Source organism: Palaemon carinicauda, chromosome 38 (assembly GCF_036898095.1).
Source record: "Palaemon carinicauda isolate YSFRI2023 chromosome 38, ASM3689809v2, whole genome shotgun sequence".
NCBI classification, from domain to species: Eukaryota; Metazoa; Arthropoda; class Malacostraca; order Decapoda; family Palaemonidae; genus Palaemon; species Palaemon carinicauda.
This window is the reverse complement of record NC_090762.1, coordinates 9862914-9883721: the sequence shown is the minus strand read 5'-3', so window position 1 is coordinate 9883721 and position 20808 is coordinate 9862914. Positions and strand designations below refer to the sequence as shown.

At 35.5% G+C, this 20808-nt stretch overlaps 1 protein-coding gene across 1 annotated transcript in view; it reads right to left on the bottom strand.

Annotated features, from left to right (window-relative positions):
* The window catches only part of LOC137630420 (MAM and LDL-receptor class A domain-containing protein 1-like), a 211480-nt gene that overhangs the window by 46734 nt on the left and 143938 nt on the right, over positions 1-20808 (bottom strand). Inside the window, exons 69-74 of the mRNA XM_068361880.1 lie at positions 12699-20035; positions 12311-12509; positions 8106-8301; positions 6270-6458; positions 5159-5295; positions 3168-3258 (exon numbers count right to left, since the gene is read on the bottom strand). Of these exons, the coding sequence (XP_068217981.1) occupies positions 3168-3258; positions 5159-5295; positions 6270-6458; positions 8106-8301; positions 12311-12509; positions 12699-20035 (8149 nt within the window). The remainder of the gene's footprint in view (positions 1-3167; positions 3259-5158; positions 5296-6269; positions 6459-8105; positions 8302-12310; positions 12510-12698; positions 20036-20808) is intronic.

Sequence of the window (20808 nt, the reverse complement as noted above, 5' to 3'; positions counted from 1 at the left end):
CTGACATTGTTAAAATAATTCCGTAAAAGGTGAAGATTATCAATGAAATAATATTGTCATAGGGAGAAATATACTATCCCGTCGGTACTGGGGAAGTATAGAATAATATAAAGATACATAAGTATCCCATAGCAGGTCAGTAACCTAAAGAGATCCGGTTGCTCCGAATTCTTAAATTAGACCAATATGAAACTGCATAATAAGTTAAGATTATCAATGAAATAATATTGTCATAGCGAGAAATATACTATCCCGTTGCTACTTGGGAAGTATAGAATGAAATAAAGATACATGAGTATCCCATAATAGGTTAGTAACCTAAAAGGATCCGGGCGTTACGGATTCTTAAAATAGACCGATATGAAACCGGGCAAAAGGCTATGAACAAACTCTAGGACCGGTTTAGTAACCGGGGAAAAACTTATAAATAAACTGACATTGTTAAAACAATTCTGTAATAAGTTAAGGTTATCAATGAAATAATATTGTCATAGCTTGAAATACACTATCCCGTCGTTACTTGGGAAGTATAGAATAAAATACAGATACATGAGTATCCCATAATAGGTTAATAACCTAAAAAGATCCGGGTGGTCCGGATTCTAAAAATAGACCGATATGAAATCGGGGCAAAAGGCTATGAACAAAATTCGGACTGCTATAATAACCGGGGAAAAAATTATCAAAAATTAACTGACATTGTTGAAACAATTCCATAATAAGTTAAGATTATCAATGAAATAATATTGTCATAGCAAGGAATATACCATCCCATCATTACCAGGGAGGTATAAAAAGGATGTATAAATAAGGGATTAAATAGTAGAAAATAATAGTCCCGGACTGGGAACAGAAATACTTAAAGTAAACTTGAAGTAAACTTAAAGTTACATCCTTAATACATATAATAAAAAACTCCTATTATTATGATCCAATACATTAACATCCGTGAAAATATAGGGTTCCCGTAGGGAAAGTAGGAATCATAAACTGTGTCAGTGTCATCAGATCCGGCAGTATTGTAAGCCCGGAGGTTCCAATGTCTGATGACGGGAGGGTACGGTGGGAGAATGTACCGGGACGAAGGTAATGATTCGTGTAGAATGCTATGGTTGTAGGTTAATAATATGTCCTACTATGAACGATAATGGCAGGAGGTACCGTATGATGGGGACACTCCTAACCTATAGATACTGTCTCATTCCTAATTCCATTAAGCTAAAAGCAAAAGCCATACTAAGAAGGCGTAAAGTAGACTGCCCGATTACATGGATAGGGCACGTGATATAGTCCTCGGCGGTCCCGACCCACCTCCTCCCCCGACTGATGGCCAATCGAGACGACGGGAGGGGGGGGGACGAGAACCGCCCGGGATGAATGAGACTATGTAGCACCCTGTGAGATAATCTCGGTCCTCAGCAGGGTTGCCAGATTGGCCTTTTTTCAGGCCCAAAAACCTCAAGTTTGGCCTTTTTGAAATTGCTTGGCCTTTAATAACATAATGAAAAAACTGGGTCTTAAATACTCTATTTTTGGCCTTTTTTCTAATAACAGGTTGGCCTTTTAAAGCTGTGGATGATTAGAAGTTGGCCTGTTCTCGTTTATAAAACCTGGCAACTCTGGGACTCCTCAGTATGTCGGAATGTTGAGGGAAGACTGAGGAACAAGCATGCTTGGCCCGTATGTCATAGCCAACAACCATCGAGTGAGAGGAGAGACGTGCTCTGGGGGGCTGGGGGGGGGGCTTTGTACAGGGGAATCACGTGGACAGGTGGTGGTAGGCAGGGCTACCAACTGGAGATCCCCTCAACCCAACATGGAATACCCAAAAATATGATCATAATGGAGTTTGGCAATAAAAAAAATATGAACTGTTAAAAATACTTAAAAGTAAATAATGAAAAAAGCGTAATCACGTAAAAATGGCTAGGCATGCTAAGTTAATAAGGCAAGAGAGGGACTCGAGCGAGTGGCAAGGGAGGAGGCATGACGTCATCTCGGAAGATGGAAAACAGGGGTACCAACCTTACTACTGAAGCGGGTAGATACCGAACAGTAACACAAATAAAGAGCTACGCGAGAGTCCCACTCGAACCAAAACGTAAAACTATGTGGAGCAAAAATAAAACTAATAGTCAATATAACATCAAAGTGAAACGCTCCTAGAAAAAACAGCAAAACAGTTCCTGCGGGAACGCTATCCACTATATGCACGAAGGCAGGCATGCCAACATAACTGAGCCTTAATGATACGCTAACACTGATACCATAGTATAATAATGATAATGATACGCTAAAGTTGCAAGAATATATTCGGTGTAAAGGTAAAATCTCCCAAAAAGTTCGAACGAATAACAATAATGAAAAGAGCAACGAACGAACTAGCGAGAAAAGGCAGGACCGTGAAACCATGAACGGTTAGAAGGAACGCTAACACTATAAAACACTTCTGAAATAATAAAACAACGGTTACACTGCCCATTCACGCTTAAAACTCATGGATAAAGTACTTAACTTCGATGGAGTAACTTGGGATTCCGCCATCGATGCGTAGAGAAGGAGAAAAAAATGCAAAAAAACACCGAGAAAAACAAAACCAACTAAACTGTATCAGGTGCTAAAAAAGGAGTGTAGGCAAGCGTGGGTAGAGTTAGTAGTACTAGTCTGCGCAGAAGGGGAGTTTGAACCGCACCTCACTTTTGAGGGATTTTGAAGAGGAGATATCTAAATGGTACGAGACCTCTGGTCTGTTTCGCCCTAGATTATACCGACACCAATAGGTGAGCGAGCTAGTTCAACCTAGCATTCCTATACATTTTTTGCTCTGGTAATATTTTAGCAGTTATATTCCTTAGAAATGGTGCAATAGGAGCATTTCACTGGCCGGCACAGGTTGAGCCCAGAAACAAGATTTTGATATTTCACTTAACGGTATCAAATAATAATGCATGAAATATTCACATATTTGAATGGTATTATGAAATAAAAACAGTGAATATTAATATTTTCCATTGATTTCGTTTATAAGTTGATGGACAGCACCGTCTACACTTTCCCAATCAGCTGATTAAGGCAAACTTGCCTCTGCTCATAGGACAGTGACATTCCACAGTGGCTTTAACTCAGTTTCCAAGGTTAGAGGGTAAATGTATAACCACTATACTTACTTGAATTTTGAATTAAGATTCTCTTCCTGTTCATTTGAATTAATCTCCCAGTAACAAAGACCTGGTCCTTCAAAAGTGCATTCAAACGCGGCTGTTTAGATGAGAAAAAAAAGAAAAATATAATTATAAAATCTACATAATTTGAAGACTGGAAGAATTATTCTGTAATAACATGCTATATAAGAAATATCAGATGAATTAGGAAAAAAATGAATATAAAAATAAAAAATCCTGTTCATATATACTGCACAAATTAAAATTATCAAGATTACTTAAAATTAGTGGAACATGATTCCAAGGTCATTAACATGCAAAGTAAGCTTATATTATAACAGATTCAAAAGAAATAAAGAGAAAACAACAAATATTAATAACTAATTTGTAATTTTCCTAGTTATAAAAACCTGAGTCGTTTAAATTGGGATATTTTTGTAGTGTGAGCTGTAACTAGCTGTTGACATTGTCGATGAGGTGGTTACAACAGGTGGCGAGCTCTTCACTTTTGACCTTTCGGCTCAGGGTTGCGGTGGGAAGTTTTAACTTACAGGACTCAGTTTTGTATAGCTACGAAAAATACAAAATTCTTTTAAAATTTGTTATTTGTTCCTAAACGTGTACAAATCTTTCATCTTTTAAATAGTTAGACTCACTGATTGGTGGTTCAGAAGTCCCCTAAAACTGAACTGTTTGGTTCTTTTTCTTCCCTGGAAATGTCAATCTACCTTATCCCATACAGAAGTGAAGGAGATGACTTCAGCAACCTTACATCTATCATAGGGATGAATAGGTTGGTAGGGCTTGGTCTAAGATGATTGGTATGTGGTCAAAGGAGTGATTCCCTCCCCTGAAGGGGATAGCAGTCCTGAATAATATACCTAGTGTATGATGATCACTGAGTTAGTATAAATTCCACATCTTCCCCACTTGTTATGGGAGGGTGGAGGAGATACTTCTTTAAATTCTAAAGAATGGAGCTCAGAAGTGTAGTTTACCAGAATCAAGTCAGATCCACTGAGTAATGGTTCAACAGGCAGAGGGAAGGAAGGAAAAGAGTTAGTCATTCTACCTTCATTCCAGACTTACATCTATATGTTACCATAGACTGTCTGCATTGGAGATGGGCTTGCTACACAACTTCTTGAGCAATCACTATTAGATCAAGCACAAAGGCATCAAGGGACTTGTGTGCAAACACCTGTAGACTAAAGGCCATGAAGGTGGTCTGGTGTATACACACTCACGTTTTCAACACCTCACTGACTGCAAGATTCCTCTTGAAGGCAAGGTGAGGGGCCTAACTCCTGACTTTGAGAGCTCGAGTCCTGGCTGTTACATTGACCCTCTCAGCGGTCAAGGCGTATGTATTACGGATCGTCTCAGGAAGTCAGAAAGAGATCATATTCTTTAAAACCTCTTTCTTGGTTTTGCCAGTGCTAAGGAAATCGCTATCACTCAGGTCTCAGATGTCAGTTCTTCTGATAGCACCACAAAGGCCACACGGGACACAAAAGCATATTCTCTTGATGCTACGAGAGGGGATGGAGAAGGGTTTGAACCTGGGGTAGTGCTTATGAAGATTGCTGGGCTCTAGGCCCCATAGTGGATACGGAGCTGTGGTTCAATTAATTTCGAGTTCAGCTAATTTAAACTCTCTCATCTATGAGTATATGGGGTTTTAATTTAAAAATTGATTTAGCATCACTCAAAAGTATCATTTTAATCAAGAACTATAATTTAGATATAAGATACAGTCCAGTATTTTAAATAGCTTTAATAAAAAATCTGGAGTCCTGTGTTTCAATTGTATTTTGAGATAGTTTGTTAAAAGTAATCTAGACCAAGTAAGTAAACCATAACCATATATAGTATAATTGTTTTTTAATTAAATTTATCCAATCTCTTTCCTTCACCGGTACCCTACTTCCAGCAGCTGTAATTTGTAAAGATCTGCAAAACAATTAAACAAACAGAGAGGAGAAAACTATACTTACGGCAACCTATTTCATCAGCCAAGCTTCCGTCAGGACATTCAGGAATGAAATTACACTGCTGATCCATGTACAAGCAAGTTCCATCTGGACACCTAAATTCTGTGTCTGTACAATTATCACCAGGTTTGGCTGTCATTCTGAAATTACATATACAGTAAGTTGATCATTTAATAATTATTTTGGATATGGTTCTTGTCATATCAGAATACCATTTACGTTTGGTTGTAACTCTGGGGTTTCTGATAAAAAGTATCATGTAAGATCACTGAGTCTCCATAAATGTTTTATAAATCATTGCTTTGTAATAAACTACAGTATGTGTTAAAATTCCAAATTATCTTATACATAATGTATAGTAAGAGTATAGGAATGTTTATGCATAAAATAATCCAAAATCAATTAATGCTAGAGCTTCAAAATCACTTTTAAACTACAGTATTCCATTTTGTCTTTCTTGATAGTAAGGTTTTTAACCACAAAAGAAACAATTTTCAAGTTCATTGAAACCACTTGAATTTCAAGTTAATATTGTACGAGAAAAGAGAGTGCAACAGATTCAATCTTAAGTTCCTCGGAGTGAAAAATTATGTGATAAATACAAATGCCTAAATTTTCTAAATAGAGCAGCACTGTTTTCTTGATGGGACAAAGATATCAGTCAGAAATATTATTTCAAGTGTGACACGTTTATCTCTGATTAATTAACAAGTGTGAATTTGAAATGAACAAATAGAAAATTAAATACAAAATATAAAATGAACAAAAAGTAATTAAAGAGAAATACTTATGCCATCAAGCCAGAGAATCTATTAAACACAAAGGAAATACAATATTAAAACATGTAATCAATAGTTTCTGCAATAAAAAACATGAGAAATCTCTTTACTTCCTTCAAAATAAAAGAAAATTACATACAAATTTTATTCCTCCAAAAGTACCATTTAATGGGGAATGTCTCCTAACCTTATGTCTTTCCATTAAATAAAAAACTCAAAGGTTAAATTTCCTCATTCTTTTCCTTATTCCATCCAACAAGGAGTGAAGTGTTTACTTAGTCAAGAAACATTTAAATATTCCCTTATAAAAGTAATAAATAACAAGCAGTACTTACTTGCAATCAGGGGAAAATACAAAATCATCGATTGCAATATCACCCGCTTCTTGTTCCTTTACTCTTCCTTCAATAATGAACTGCAAAGGTGTATGAAGAGGCAACCGGTCTGCCTCTACAAACATTTTGACCCAATAATTCCCGAAAGCTGTAGTTGTATCATAAAGGAAATTGACTTTGTCATCAATTCTGGAATTAAAAAAAAAAAAATATTGAAATGCCGTACTGTACTACAATACCAAAATCCATGTCTTACATGCAGATTATGACTGAGTAAAGTACTCAAAATTATAGATTACATTTGCTAATATATTAAAATTTACTTTCTTAAGTCAAATTTCAAAAACACAATTATCCATATCATTACCTTTGCCATGAATATCAAAGGTCAAAACAGATGGCTAAATAAAACATTTAAACACCTTCATTATTTCACCTAGATAAAACTGGTGTTACTTGCAGTTTGTTCTATAATTTGAAAGGTCTGAAATTAATGAAAACTCCATCCCCTCAAAAAATTGAATTAAATCATCCCAGATTTTAACTCATTCCATTCAATAGAAAAAAAATATTTATAACAATCATCATTATATCATAATAAACACTAAGTTTATCAAATGAATACTTAATCAGACATATACTGTATTACTAACTTTTACACATTTGCTGAGAAAACTATACTGTGATCATAATTTTAAAATCTTTCAAGAAGAAATCACTTGGCCTCATAATTGGTGAATAGGATTAAAATCCCTTTCACACTAGAGCCAATATATATGGTATTTTTCCTTTATTAACAGCTACGTCATAAAAATTTTAATGCTAAACCGTATTTGATTACGTTTTATTTTACACATACCAGTCATCTATATTACTAACTCAAACTTTTCAAGCATACCTGTAATTCATATGTAACTAAAATTGTTCATAGGAGTGTGGGAAAGTGTTATAAGAGTATGGATAGAATTTATAAAGCCTTATAATGCCCGTAAATAGCAAAAGATAAGTTTCCCCCACATTTCACGAAATTTTACTTTTCGCTAAGGGTCCTGGAATGTAACCCTCGCGAAAAGCATGGTATGACTGTATCAACAAACTGACAAAAACTAACCTTGCCTTCTCATTTCTATAGTTCTTCTTCCACTTGACTCATCACATGAGAAACGAACATGGGAGTCCTAAATACTGTACTGTATGCCCTAAACATTCACTTTTGTCAACAAGAGCTTCTTCATTTTCATTCTACAAAAAATCTGGGCTACTCAAACTTGGAAGACATACCTCTATCATTCCTAACAAGGAAGCAAACATACAAAACCTGATATCTCCTTAATTTCAATTGCTTCCAGCTTAGGCTGTAACTTTAGAATGAATAAGAAATTAAATGGCAGTGACTGGGAGGACGTTTACACAACTGCTTTATTCCCAGTGCTTCTTGTCTACAGAAACAAATGGTTTTAAATATGTCATGGGGGAATTTTTCATTTCTAATTTTGGTCAAAGCTTTTCCATTCAAGAATGAATATCACATGTATTCCAGTAACTTCAATTGAAATAATAAAAATACAGTAGGGATACAGTACTTCTAAACAAAGCCTCTACCATAAGCATAAAGAAAGAAAAATAATATTAGATATGAATAAAAGGAGAGGTTCAAATGCAACCAATAATCATTTACATTATTACAGTATACAGTTTTTTCAGGTAATAAAAAGATATGTTACTTCAATGGTTAGATGAGAGTACCTGAAAGATTAATATTATAAATATGACTTGACCCAAATTTCTTTAAATTTACCATGTGTATACTGTATACCTAAAATAGAACACACTTACCGATAATAAACATGTAAAGATGCATCCTTCTTTTTGTACATATGGAAATAGAATGTCAAAGTACACGCTGGGCCAGCCTTTATGTAATGACTTACGAGCCAGGCCTTACTGTTTATGTGCTCTGGTTCCTTGGTTTCTAAGTACATGAAATGTCCATCTTTGCTTGCTGTAGTGTGATCAAAGTTTGGTCCTGACCCTGTTGAGTATGAGAGTCTACTAATTACAAAAAATTTAATATAAGAAAAGTATTAGAAAGAATACTAGCATACGAATATGAAAAGACCAGAAATGGAATCTTGGTAGTAAAATTTATAATTTCTATACTCACAAAAAGTTCATCTGGTTTCCTCCTTGATGCTCCCTCCTATAGGAGTCTACCATCAAAAATTTAATTTCCAATTTCCTCTAACTTCAATAGGTTTAATCCTCTAATAAACTATTGCCAAATGCATGGTGAAAAAGAAAGGATTTAACTTTATTGAAATAAATGTTGAAATCCAACGAGACCTAATTCAATAACTTGCAATTGCTTTGAATCTGGAAGAAGTCCCTTAATTAAAATTTGGCATTTGATATCCAACTTGAGACAAAACTAAATAAATCAGTTAGATGTCAAATTTGTAATCTCCACACCCTATCACCCTGCCACAAGGCTTTGTTGAACGTTTTCACCAAACGTTAAAAGACTTGATTACAAATATTGTGTAACAACTTTGAACATGACTGGGAAGAAAAGATGCCTCATTAGCTTTACAGTTAGTTAATGACATAAACCGATTTAGTCCTCTCAAATTGGTGTTAAGCCATACCACTGTAGGACCTTTAAAAATTTAAAGTGTAAATTAATGTTTCAAGAAGTTACAGAGGACTAAATACAAAATCAAGAGAATTACAAAATTCTAAGAGAAGATTGTCAGATGGCAATAGAAAAGAGCAAGTCAAAGGGAAACTAAAAGGAAGTATGATCTACAGCAGTGATCTAAAGCAGTGGTTCCCAACTGGTGGCCCATGGCGTATGATTTGTTGGTCCATCATATTGCTTTACTAGTTACTTAGTATTTCATTCATAAACTGTGAAAAAATAATAATCTATCAAACTAACTTTATACATTTTTATTTCAAGTAAGTAGCTATTATTTAAAAAAAAATAATGTGATGTATCAAGTGAGACTGTTAATTGTATTTTGCTGTACAAACTGATGAATATACTAACATCATAAATATCACAATTTTAATGTTTTATGTTAAATATGAATACAGTGATGGCTTTAAGGAAGATTTGATAGTTTTAAAGAATTGCTCTTTACCTATGCACTGTCATCACATACTAAAGGTGCAGCAAATTTTAAAGCTTTGAATAACTATGTAGTATAAAATGGGTTAAAATGGAAGTGTTGTGTTGGTATCTTCAGTGACAACAGGATGATACTCAGGTGTCACAACAAACGTCAATATTATTTAGACAATTCTATGGACAATAGAGGTAATGTGTCCAATTTGTTCTGTGGTACTGTGTTAGAATTACAACAAGACCTCTGTCCAAGAATGCAATGTCAATATTACTGTTTGGTCAAAAAGTTTAAAAAAGAATTGGACCCAAATCTAATGAAAGATTTGAGAATTTGGTTTCATGATATAAGAATTAGACCTACAGTTATACGTAGAACTTTTGCTAAATCTTTTGTTTGAAAAATGTTTCCGCGACACCTCAGTAGGGCACTAAATCTTTATTTGCTAAACATTACCTTAAAGAATCTTGGTTTACAAAATACGATTGTTGGGCTTAGGCCCTATGGTGGCTGCTGGGGATGTGGTCTGATAGCATGGCGAAATTAAGTACTGTACTAGAGTGAGTTTGGTAGAATTATGCTTTGGCATTGCAGTCTAGTAACGTTCAATTTAATTTGTTGCGTTTTGGTCAAATTATGTGTAGTTCTACGGTAATTAAGTTTTATGTAATATAAATGAGTAATTAGTTGATTTGAAAATAATTTTTAGAAATGTTAATTTGGAGTTTAGAATATCCAAAAGCCTACACTAAAGATAAGTCTAGAATGTTGTTTAATTAATTTTTTTTAAATAAATGCCCTATCTCTTCCCTTCACGGTGGGGGCTAGCAATATGAATATCAAGGGAGGTTCATTAAAATAAATGTAATTTTCATCTATTATAACGTTATTTCTTTACTCACCTGATATTCATATACAGTGAACCCTCGCTACTTCGCGGTTCGACCATCGCGGATTCACCACTTCGCGGATTTTTTCCATAACCCATATATATACAGTAATATATATATATATATATATATATATATATATATATATATATATATATATATATATATATGTATGCATGTATTTATGTATATATGTAGGTATGTATATGTGTATACATATAAATATATATATATATATATATATATATATATATATATACACACACACACACACACACACATATATATATATATATATATATATATATATATATATATATATATATATATATATATATATATATCTAAAGTAGGAAGATGTGATGTAGTTCTAAGGGAAAAGTATGGGAAATATGTCTGGGTAATAAGCAAAGCTCTACCTCCAGTTTGTTTCTACATTATGATCAGAGATAAATGTAAACAAAACATTGGTTGCCATTTTTTATCGTGCTTTTTAGCATGTTTAGGAAATGCATGATATAAAATCACCTTTAATATTTGTGCCTGTTTTAGTTTAGGGTACTGTAGTACATGCATTAAGTGTTCTGTACATTAAAGGGTAGTTTGTTAACAGTACTACGTACAAGGGAAGGTTTTAAAAGTCTGAATATACATGTTGAATAAATAGGATTTTCACCTATCGCGGCCGCGACTGGAACCTATCTACCGCGATAAACGAGGGTTCACTGTAGGCCTATATGACCACCCTTTCCCTCCTCATTAGTGTGTAAAAAAGATAGGGAATTAATTTGACTTTAAGACTAAAGAGCAAAACGGAATGCGCAGCATGTTGTTATTGTTAGACGCTAGTAAGTCTCATTACTTTACTAAAGGCATTAGTATATTGTAAGGAAAGAAAATAGGTACTGTAATCTATTAATTTTAAGGGGTAACGGCGACATTCTGAGTTTCCGGAGACAAAAGCAATATGAACATCAGGAGAGTATAATAACACAAATTTGATTAAAATTAAGTTTATTTTATAATAGCCATTAAAACAAGCGAGCTTCAAGAAGGAAGCTGGATGAAATGAACCTCAGGTGAGCCTCATAGAAATCATTATATATACTGTACTGTTATCTTGTTCATGGGATAGTTCAAGAAATATTTTTTTGCATTGGAATATTATTGGAGTATTCATAAAGGTTGAGCGAACCTAGAGGGATATCATCATCCTTCTACTTTTGTTGTTAAACCACTATTCATTAAATTATTGTTGGGATTACTTTTTGTGGTGGTGTAAGACACTGCTTTTTATCAACAGAGGACATTAACTAATATCAAGTTCAGGCTACCAAATCAGAGCTAATCCTTTCAGTTAATCAATCAGCTTTTTGAAGGGTAAACTCTCTATAGTAAATACTATACTTATCATTCAATTACCAGAATTAAATAACCTTTAATCTTACAACTTCTGTTAAAAGAAACAATAAAACAAAGTTGAATAAAACTACTCAATATGCATTAAACTCAATAGTCTAACTTTAAACGTTTGTTTTTAAAAGATTCTTGCCGTTATTATCTTTTAAAATACAGAATCTTAACTGTGCAAAAATATGGCTTTTTAAATGCTTAGACTAGAAAATTCACAGAAATATTTCTGTTCCATAAAATGGCGGGAATCTTAAAAGTGGTCATAACTTCAGTGAATAGTCCTTGGCACACTAAATTGCATTAAACCCTGAAAGCAATGTTTAATTTATCAACACTACCATAATAAAATATTTTTACATTCCTTATTCATCAGAATCATCAAACATTTACAAGTCATTCAATATTACCAATGAAATTTCATAACTTTTATAAGAATTTTATACCTGCTATATGAATTTTATGACTGCTATAGGACAACTTGAAGCAATTTAAAAAGTGTTTTACCTTGAGATACATTTGGTTGCTACAATATAGTACATCAGAACTATATTATCATTATATAAGTACCGTACACCTTAATAAATTGTTTGTTGAAAAATCCTCAACTACAAACCTCTTGGTACTTCAGAGCCTGTTGAAAGTGTCCAGTCAAAATCATCTTCCAAGCCATTCACACCCTGCTGGAACCATTTTTCCCAATTTTCTTCCTCAAAAGTAATGAAGTTATAACCTGAGCATCTTTCAAGGCTCTCGTCTTCATCTTTTCCACAGTCATCTTTTCCATCACAAATTTCCTCCTTCAAAATACATACCTGTGCCCAAAAGAATAATTTGTTATGGCATTACACAGTTGCTGCTGAATGTTAAAAAAAAATGTTACCAATTAAATCAGGGATTTTATTATTTAACTTATTATAAATGCAGAGTTTAAGCTATTCAGTGAGTTGGCTTTATAAACAAAAACTTACAGTACTTCATGAATGACAACCTTGTGCACTTACCTTAGTAATTGGGCAGTGGAACTGATTTGGATAGCAGTCTCCCTCCACTGGATCTGTGTAATGGCAGTTATCAAAGAACAATGTTTCATCAATAGCATATACCCCAGGGTATTCAGCAGAAGGCTCTTTGTAAAGAGACAACCAAAATGGATTTCTCTGCCTTCCTATGCCTACTAAGCCTGGCATCCACTGATTTTCATGTTCAATGTCAGTTGAAAAAAAGTCCAGATTTGTGAAACCTGATGCATTTGTGTAAAGCCGAAGGATAACATCAGACTCCAGGTTTCCATTCACATAGTACCAATAACTATAACGACAATCTGGAGCAGCATTCTGATAATAATGAGTAATGGAATGTCCATCTTGACCTTCTGCTCCTTCACCTCCTTCCAAGAAGAGGAGCAAGAAATGACCCTTACGATCATCAGTTTGATCTACGTATGGTCCATGTACATCAGTCCCAAAGAAACTATCGTTAGCCAGAGCAACAACCCAGTTCAGCCTATCTTCTTTGACTTCGCCCCAACCACAGGAATCATACTCAAAATTACAGTATGCAGGGCATATTTTTTCATCTGTTCCATCACCACAGTCATAACGGAAGTCACACACTTTTTCATCGGGGATACATGCTCCAGACTCGCAACGGTATTGCCCATCGGGGCAAACATCTGGACCAAGAGTTGTAGTGGACACATGAACAATAGGCTGACACTCAGGAGTAAAGGAAACATCATCTACTGCAATACCTCCTGACTCTTGATTTCCTAAAAGGCCTTCGATTAAAATTCTAAAAGGTCTTGAATATATGATTTTCCTGCTGACCTTTAGCCATGTGTACTCAGAAGTACCTTGAGTTTGGAAAAGAACCTGAGGTGGTAAGTTAATTGTTAATGCTGATGTCTCTTCAACATATACAGTCAAAGTAGCCCCTTCATTAGATCTCATCATGTACCAGAATCTAAATGAACATTCTCCACTTGATCGTTGGAATGAAGAACTATGCATCTTTCCAACCTTTCCTTTGTCACCTTCACCACTCAGCAAGTACATGTAGTACCCAGTTTCATTGAAATAGGTGTGATCATAATCAGGACCAACATCTTCTGCTATGTCGATGCCTCTCTTGCGGAACCATTTTACGTCGCCGGCCTCTGTGCTCCACTGGCATGAGTCATCCTCAAAACTACATCTTTCAGGATAGCTCTTGCACAAGTCTTCCAATTCATCCGTTCTGTCACCACAGTCATCATTATAATCACATATTTGATCTTTATCAGCGCAAGCACCATTAGTACACTGTAACTGATCAGGCGTACAGGTGTGGATTTCTGGGACTGAACAGTTTATAAACTGTATGTCATCAACCATGATCAGGCCATCATTCATATGATTATATACATTAAAATGAAGACTCCAGCCTTTTTCCAACTCACCAATGCCTGCAATTTGCTCATACCAACTATGTCCCATGTCCTCAGTGACATACCAACGAGTATCAATAATACCTTTGTTTCTCTTTACATTTAAATAAAGGCTTGAATCTCCAAATGCTCCACCTTGTTTGTAATAATAAAATTTGATAAGACAATCTGATCCAGTTTTTCCAAGATCAACAGTAAACATTTCTGCTGATTTTGAAAGGCTACCAAATCTAGTTTCCACAATCATTACTTGTCCATCTCGTCCTGAAACTTCTGGCTCATCACGTACCCAATACAAGCCACCAGAACTAGCATCTTGCCATCCACACATGTCATCTTCAAAAGTACAGGCTGCACATTTATTTTCATCAGAACTATCATGGCAATCACTAATAAAGTTGCAGACAAACTCAAATGGAATACACTCTCCATCCCAACACTCAAATTCTGGGCATGGTGTTTTTGCTGTTGTAATTACTGTCTGTCCTGTTGGTAAGGGATCATCTGATTTGATGCAACCTTTGTTGAATGACAAGTCATCAATTGCAATAACAGATCTTTCATTTCCACTATAATCCAAGGTTTTGCCTTCAATGATGTACTGAACTTGTTTATTATAAAAAGCAATTGGTGGGATGAAAATTTCACTCTTTTCCCAGTATGGACCAACTGCACCTGAAATTGTCAAATGTTCAGTTAATGGACCTCCAATACTATCCCTGGTTGAGACTGTCAATTTGTCAACATCTGGTCCATCTATGTAATAGAAAATTCGTAAAAGACACACATCTTCAGATGTCTCTTTCCAAGTAACAATGGGACTAAATAAGGTAGCTACTGTAGCATTAGCCTGGTAATCTGCACTATCAATATGAATATAGGAGCCTGTGACTGTATTGAGTGTATGATCTCTTTTCGGTATGATGTCCACAGTACTGGGCGATTCCAACTTCCAATTTGTTTCATCACTTTGTGTCCAGTCACATAATGATTCATCCTCAAAACTACAACGTCCTGCACAAATCGAACAATTTGCTATGGACTCTTTTTCATCTGAAAAATCGCCACAATCATCCACAAAATCACACATATCTTCTCTAGATATGCATGCCTTGTTTGAACACAAAAATTCATTACATTGACTTGGATCTTCCATTGGAGTTGGAAGGAAGCAAAATTCAAATTTGATATCATCTACAGCAATATAACCATCAACGTCTAAGTCACGGTTACCAACAAACTGAAGGTGGAATTCTGGTTTAATTCTTCCTATGTAAGTTGTGCCAGGCTTCCATTCATCGCCCTGATTTCCTTTTATATCTAACATGTCTGTAGTCACATCATTTACCTTATATTGTATCTTTAACGAACCTATGTTTGAAGATGTAGAAATATTACTGGTTCTGCCATACATAGTGTACCAAAACGACATGCGACAGTTAGCTGCAGCATTATGGAGGGCTGGACTTTGAAGAACTGCTGCCTTCTGATCTGCATTTTGCGACCTTTCAACTGGATACACCACCATTGAATACCCTTTTGGGGTTAGAGATGTATGATCCACTGGAGGAATGTAAGAATCATTTGCATTACCATCCAGCTCAAGCCATGCTAAAACTTCCCCTTCACTGCTCTGATTTTCCCATAAACAATTTTCATGGTCATAAATATCCCCAAATGTACAATTGTATCCACAGGATCTTTCATCTTGTGCATTATTGCAATTTTGTATAAAATCACACATTTGATCTTCATGGATACATTTGCCACCATCACATGTCATCACACAATCTGGTATGGTAGAGTTATCACATTTTCCATTCAGTATTTTCACATCATCCAAAGCAATAATACCACCACGGTCCATCTCACTTACAGCAATGAATAGTATGGAATAATGGAAAGACTTTGCATCAATAGTCACTTGGTCATATACCCAGTCAACAAACACTGACTTTCCATGAGACCACAATATAACTGGAGTATCTTGATCAAGCTTCTTAATACCAACTCTTATTGATGGCTTTATGAATGATGTTTCTTTGCCCTGGATATGATACCAGAAACTTAAACATCGTTCTATTGGCTCTAACACATTTGATTGAAGAACAGCAACACTTTCTAGATCATAATTACTACTGGCTATGTCTGTATAAGCAAAGCTTCCAACTGATTCCCCTAAAGTGACATCAACATCTGGAGCATAAATGCTATTTAAATCTGATGCCCTTGTTACAGACCAATCAAAATCATCATTAACAGAATTTTGCCACATACATAAATCTGTTTCAAAATCACACTCATCGAAAGCTTCACACTCTATTAATGGATTAACATCATCAAGACCTATTACATACTCCTGGTTATCCAGATGACTCTCAAATTCTAAGGAGTAATAATGTTCTTCATCAACTGGTAATAAATATCTATTCCAATGATCACCCAGCCCACTAGCAATATCCAGTTTTGGCTCCGGATCCACTAACCCATTTCTGCGTACATAAACCTTCAATTCTGGTGGTTGATATGCAATGTTTCCATCTAAGTGCACCCAGAATTCAACACACTTATAATCTGGATGGATGGGATTTGTGAAAATAACAGCTATACCAGGATTGGAATGTCGAAGATAGTGACCAGCTGCCTCTAATGAATGATCTGCTTGAGGCTGGTGTTTTTCTGGAGATGGAACTGCTTCGACTAGATCCCATTTGGCATCAACCTCTAAGGACTGATCAAAATTGCACATGCCAGTCTCAAAGTCACAAAGAGTACCTCTTGAACATGGTGTCAGATCAAGAATAATGTCATCAATGGCAATGTCTCCTTTCCCAGAAGCATCTGGATAAGCTTCTATTGCCATTGTACTTGTTTCTGAATCTCTAATATAAACTTCAGCTTGTAACCAGTCTTTTCCTTGGTCATGAGCTCGACGCCACAGTGTTTTTGTCTGGCCGTTGGTCATTAGTAACTTTGCCTCCAAAACCCCAACTTGAAAACCATGCATATGGTACCAGAAGGACAGACAGTAACCCTCCATACTTGGAGAAATGGTAGGGCTAAGAAGACTTGCTTTCCTTTCTTGCGCTCCAGATGTACTAACATAGAGGTAATAGCCTTCTTCTGATTGGGTGGTATGATCACTCATAGGACCAGTTTCTGATGAAGGAGTTGGACCTTTCCACCGCATCCAGTCAAAATCATCCTTTGTATCTTGAATCCAAGAACACGTTTGATAGTCATTGATATCAAAATCACAGTCATATATTGAAGGACGATGAGTAGGTGGAGGTATGGTTGATAATGGTGGAACTGTTGGCTGCTGACAGTCCTTGGTGAAACTCACATCATCAACAGCTACAACAGTATATTCAGATAAAGCTATATTTTCATCAACCTTGATGTTTATCCTGACATTGTACCTTGGTCCAGTAATTTCATCTGGAATAACCTGGACATTTTCCCATAGATAATCTAATGTTGAATTATGAATCTCTACCAGGGGAGAAGGTTCTTCTCCCAAATAATCAATACTAAGAGTAGCACTGACAATGTGCTGCATTGAGTACCACATTGAAATACACTGAAGGTCAGAAGAAACACTTGCACTATACAATCCGGCACTGTCTCCTTTCACTTTGCTTTCAAGATTCACTTTTAAGTAATGTCCACTGTCCATTTCTAATGTATGGTCAACAGAAGGGCCCCCACCTTCTGCACCAGTTGCTCTTATCCAATCAAAAGTATCAGAGTCATCATTGACATTGAACCATTCACAGTAGTCATACTCAAAAGTACATTCATTTGTTGGTAGACAAATTCCTGGTATGAATTCCACATCATCTATGGCAGCATCACTATGGTCTCCTAAACCAGTCACAACTCTGAATTTTACAACATACTTCTCATAATTTGGAATATTTACTTTTTCAACACTCCATGTTTCATAGGATACAGTAGAAGTCTCCCAGAGAATTTTACTAGATAAAGTTGTTAGATCAGTAACCTCCACCAGTAAGGTTCCTACATCGCTGTCTCCATTCATGTAATACCAAAATTTCAAGCACTGATAACCAACAGATGTGTATTCAGGTGACACAAGTAGTCCACTCATTTCTTTACCCTGATCTGAGTCAACATATGCATAAAAACCACTTCCACTATGGGTTGTATGATCCACAAGAGGATGCCCTGCCAGACCTTCATCTCCAAAGCCTCGCTTCCAGTCAATTTCATCCTCTGAGCTCTGTTGCCACTGGCAGAAATCACTTTCAAAATCACAGACATTTTCATGAAGCTTTGATCCCATTTTTATATCATCAACAGCCAACATTCCAGGACCTATGATACCCCACTCTCCTTCAAGAATAATAGTATAATCATCTTCAAGTGTTAGTTTTTTTTCAAAGTAGAGCCACCTTTCATCTTGTGAGTCTTTAATTTCAAAGAGAACTTCGCCTGTTTCCTTGTGTTCTTCCTTCAAAATGATCCTAAATGCACCAACATTTTCACCATAGAAATAATACCAGAGACTTAAGATATTGTCAAAGCTTAAAGGCTTAGGCATTACAGTACTTATAAGCCTAGCCTTATCTTCTGTGTGAACTTCAGCCCAGAAAAAGTCAATGAAGATGTAGTAACCATACCCTGTTGTGTGATCAGGAAGTCTTGGTGTAAGTTCATAACTAGTCATCCATTGCTGTTGATCCTTTTCATCTTGACGCCATGTGCAAAAATGTTCAGCATCATCGTCAAAATTGCAATCTAAACCAACTGTCCGGTTATTACAATTAAAGAAACTTATATCATCAATGGTGACACAAGTTTTGGATGCAGCATAATCGCTTGATTCATCAAATACAGGTGTTGCTTCTAATATAAAGTAAGAGTTGGATGGTATTGTTGGTGCTGAAGTAAGAACTTCAAACCAATTTTCTTCCTGAGGTACTGGGTATGTCATATTATACAGGGGAATCTTTTTCTCATCAATTTCCCTCTTATAAGACAATTGTAGATATGTGTTGGTAGGTTGCTTTACATAAAGCCAAAAGTGTATTTCACAGTAATTTGAAGATGAGTGAAGTAATGATGGGCTCTTCATAACTGCAGTTTTTCCAACCGTACCATCTCCTCCAACAACATAAATATAGTGACCATGAGATAAGCCCATTTCAGTGTGATCATAAGATGGGTGATAATAGATACTCATTGCTTCACCAAGTATTCTCTCCCATTTAAATACACCCTCACTGATATCAGTCCAAGAACATAGGCCATATTCAAAGGTACATGATCCACAGTTATCTTCATCAGCTCCATTGGAGCAATCTGCTATCCAGTCACACATTTGACTAATTTGTACACATTCATCACCTGTATTGCAGTAGAATTCATCTTGTGAACATGGGTTGTAAGGTGGTGGAGGTGTATGCCCACCAGGTAATGTCTCATTACTGTATATACAGGTTGTAGTAAAGGACAGATCATCAATAGCAATGTCAGAAAATTCTAAATTACTCACTATACCCTCGATGATAAATTGGAATGGCACTGTTATTGACCCAGCAGATATAACTGCACGGTCCCAAAACTGACCTTGTTCTCCATGTCTCGAAAAAGATAGGGTCTTTTCACCATCGAGGTCTACCCTTGTATACACATTTAGTTCTCTAATCTCTCTTCCATACATGTAATAATGGAATCTCAGCTGACATGACATGCCTTCTTCATTTTCTAAAACAGGACTCAAAAACCATGCCTTGTGAAAACCACTTGACAGCACATCCCTTCCAGCTGTTGGATTTGTGACATACATGTAATGGCCACCTGGAAGTCTTGTGGTATGATCCACGGGAGGTCCTGTTAAGTAAGTTTTTTCTCCAACTGGTGTATGACTTTGACAATCATTCCAATCTGAAAAAAATAATCTATGTACTTGTTCCTTTTCATTACACCATAAAATAAGTGTGGCTATGAATATTCCTTTTTAATATATGTTTTATTCATAGAGTATGTAAAGAGAATACGTAATTAAATAAGACGTTAAACCTTTAAATGACAGAATCAAGATAACAGATGTGTTCTAGACTCTAAGCAAAGAAAATTATAACAACTATGGTATACAATTCTTATTGTAGTCATATGAAACAGTATCATCAAGGTAGCAGAAAATAAATGCCCTGCATAATTCTCTGAGCTATAAGAAAATAAATTAAATTAGGATACCAAGTAGTCTTACAATACTATAGGAGCTTATGTCCCTTAATTTGCTTAGTGATGAAAGGAGCAGTAAGATGAAAGGAGAATATTTACATAAAATGTTTATACTTATTTGTGATCATTTATGGAAGCTACTGTAAACAATATGAAGCTATCCTAGGATATATAATGACTACCTAGTAAAAAGCAGTATGAATATTTGTACAGTGCATTTTCTGCATAATATACCAAGTAAGATTTTGTAAGAGGTACAATATGGCAATATGGTGTATAACCTGTAAGTTTTACTATAGACATGACTTTATTTTTAAGATAAATCTATGCAAGGAAAATTAAATGAGAAGTCTGACCCACTATGCAGCACATTTTCAACATTGCAAAATAATTCCAAAATGGTATGAAGCCATGGTTAAATAATGTACTTATGAAAAGATGATTAATAAAAGGCAGTTACTACTCAGATATCT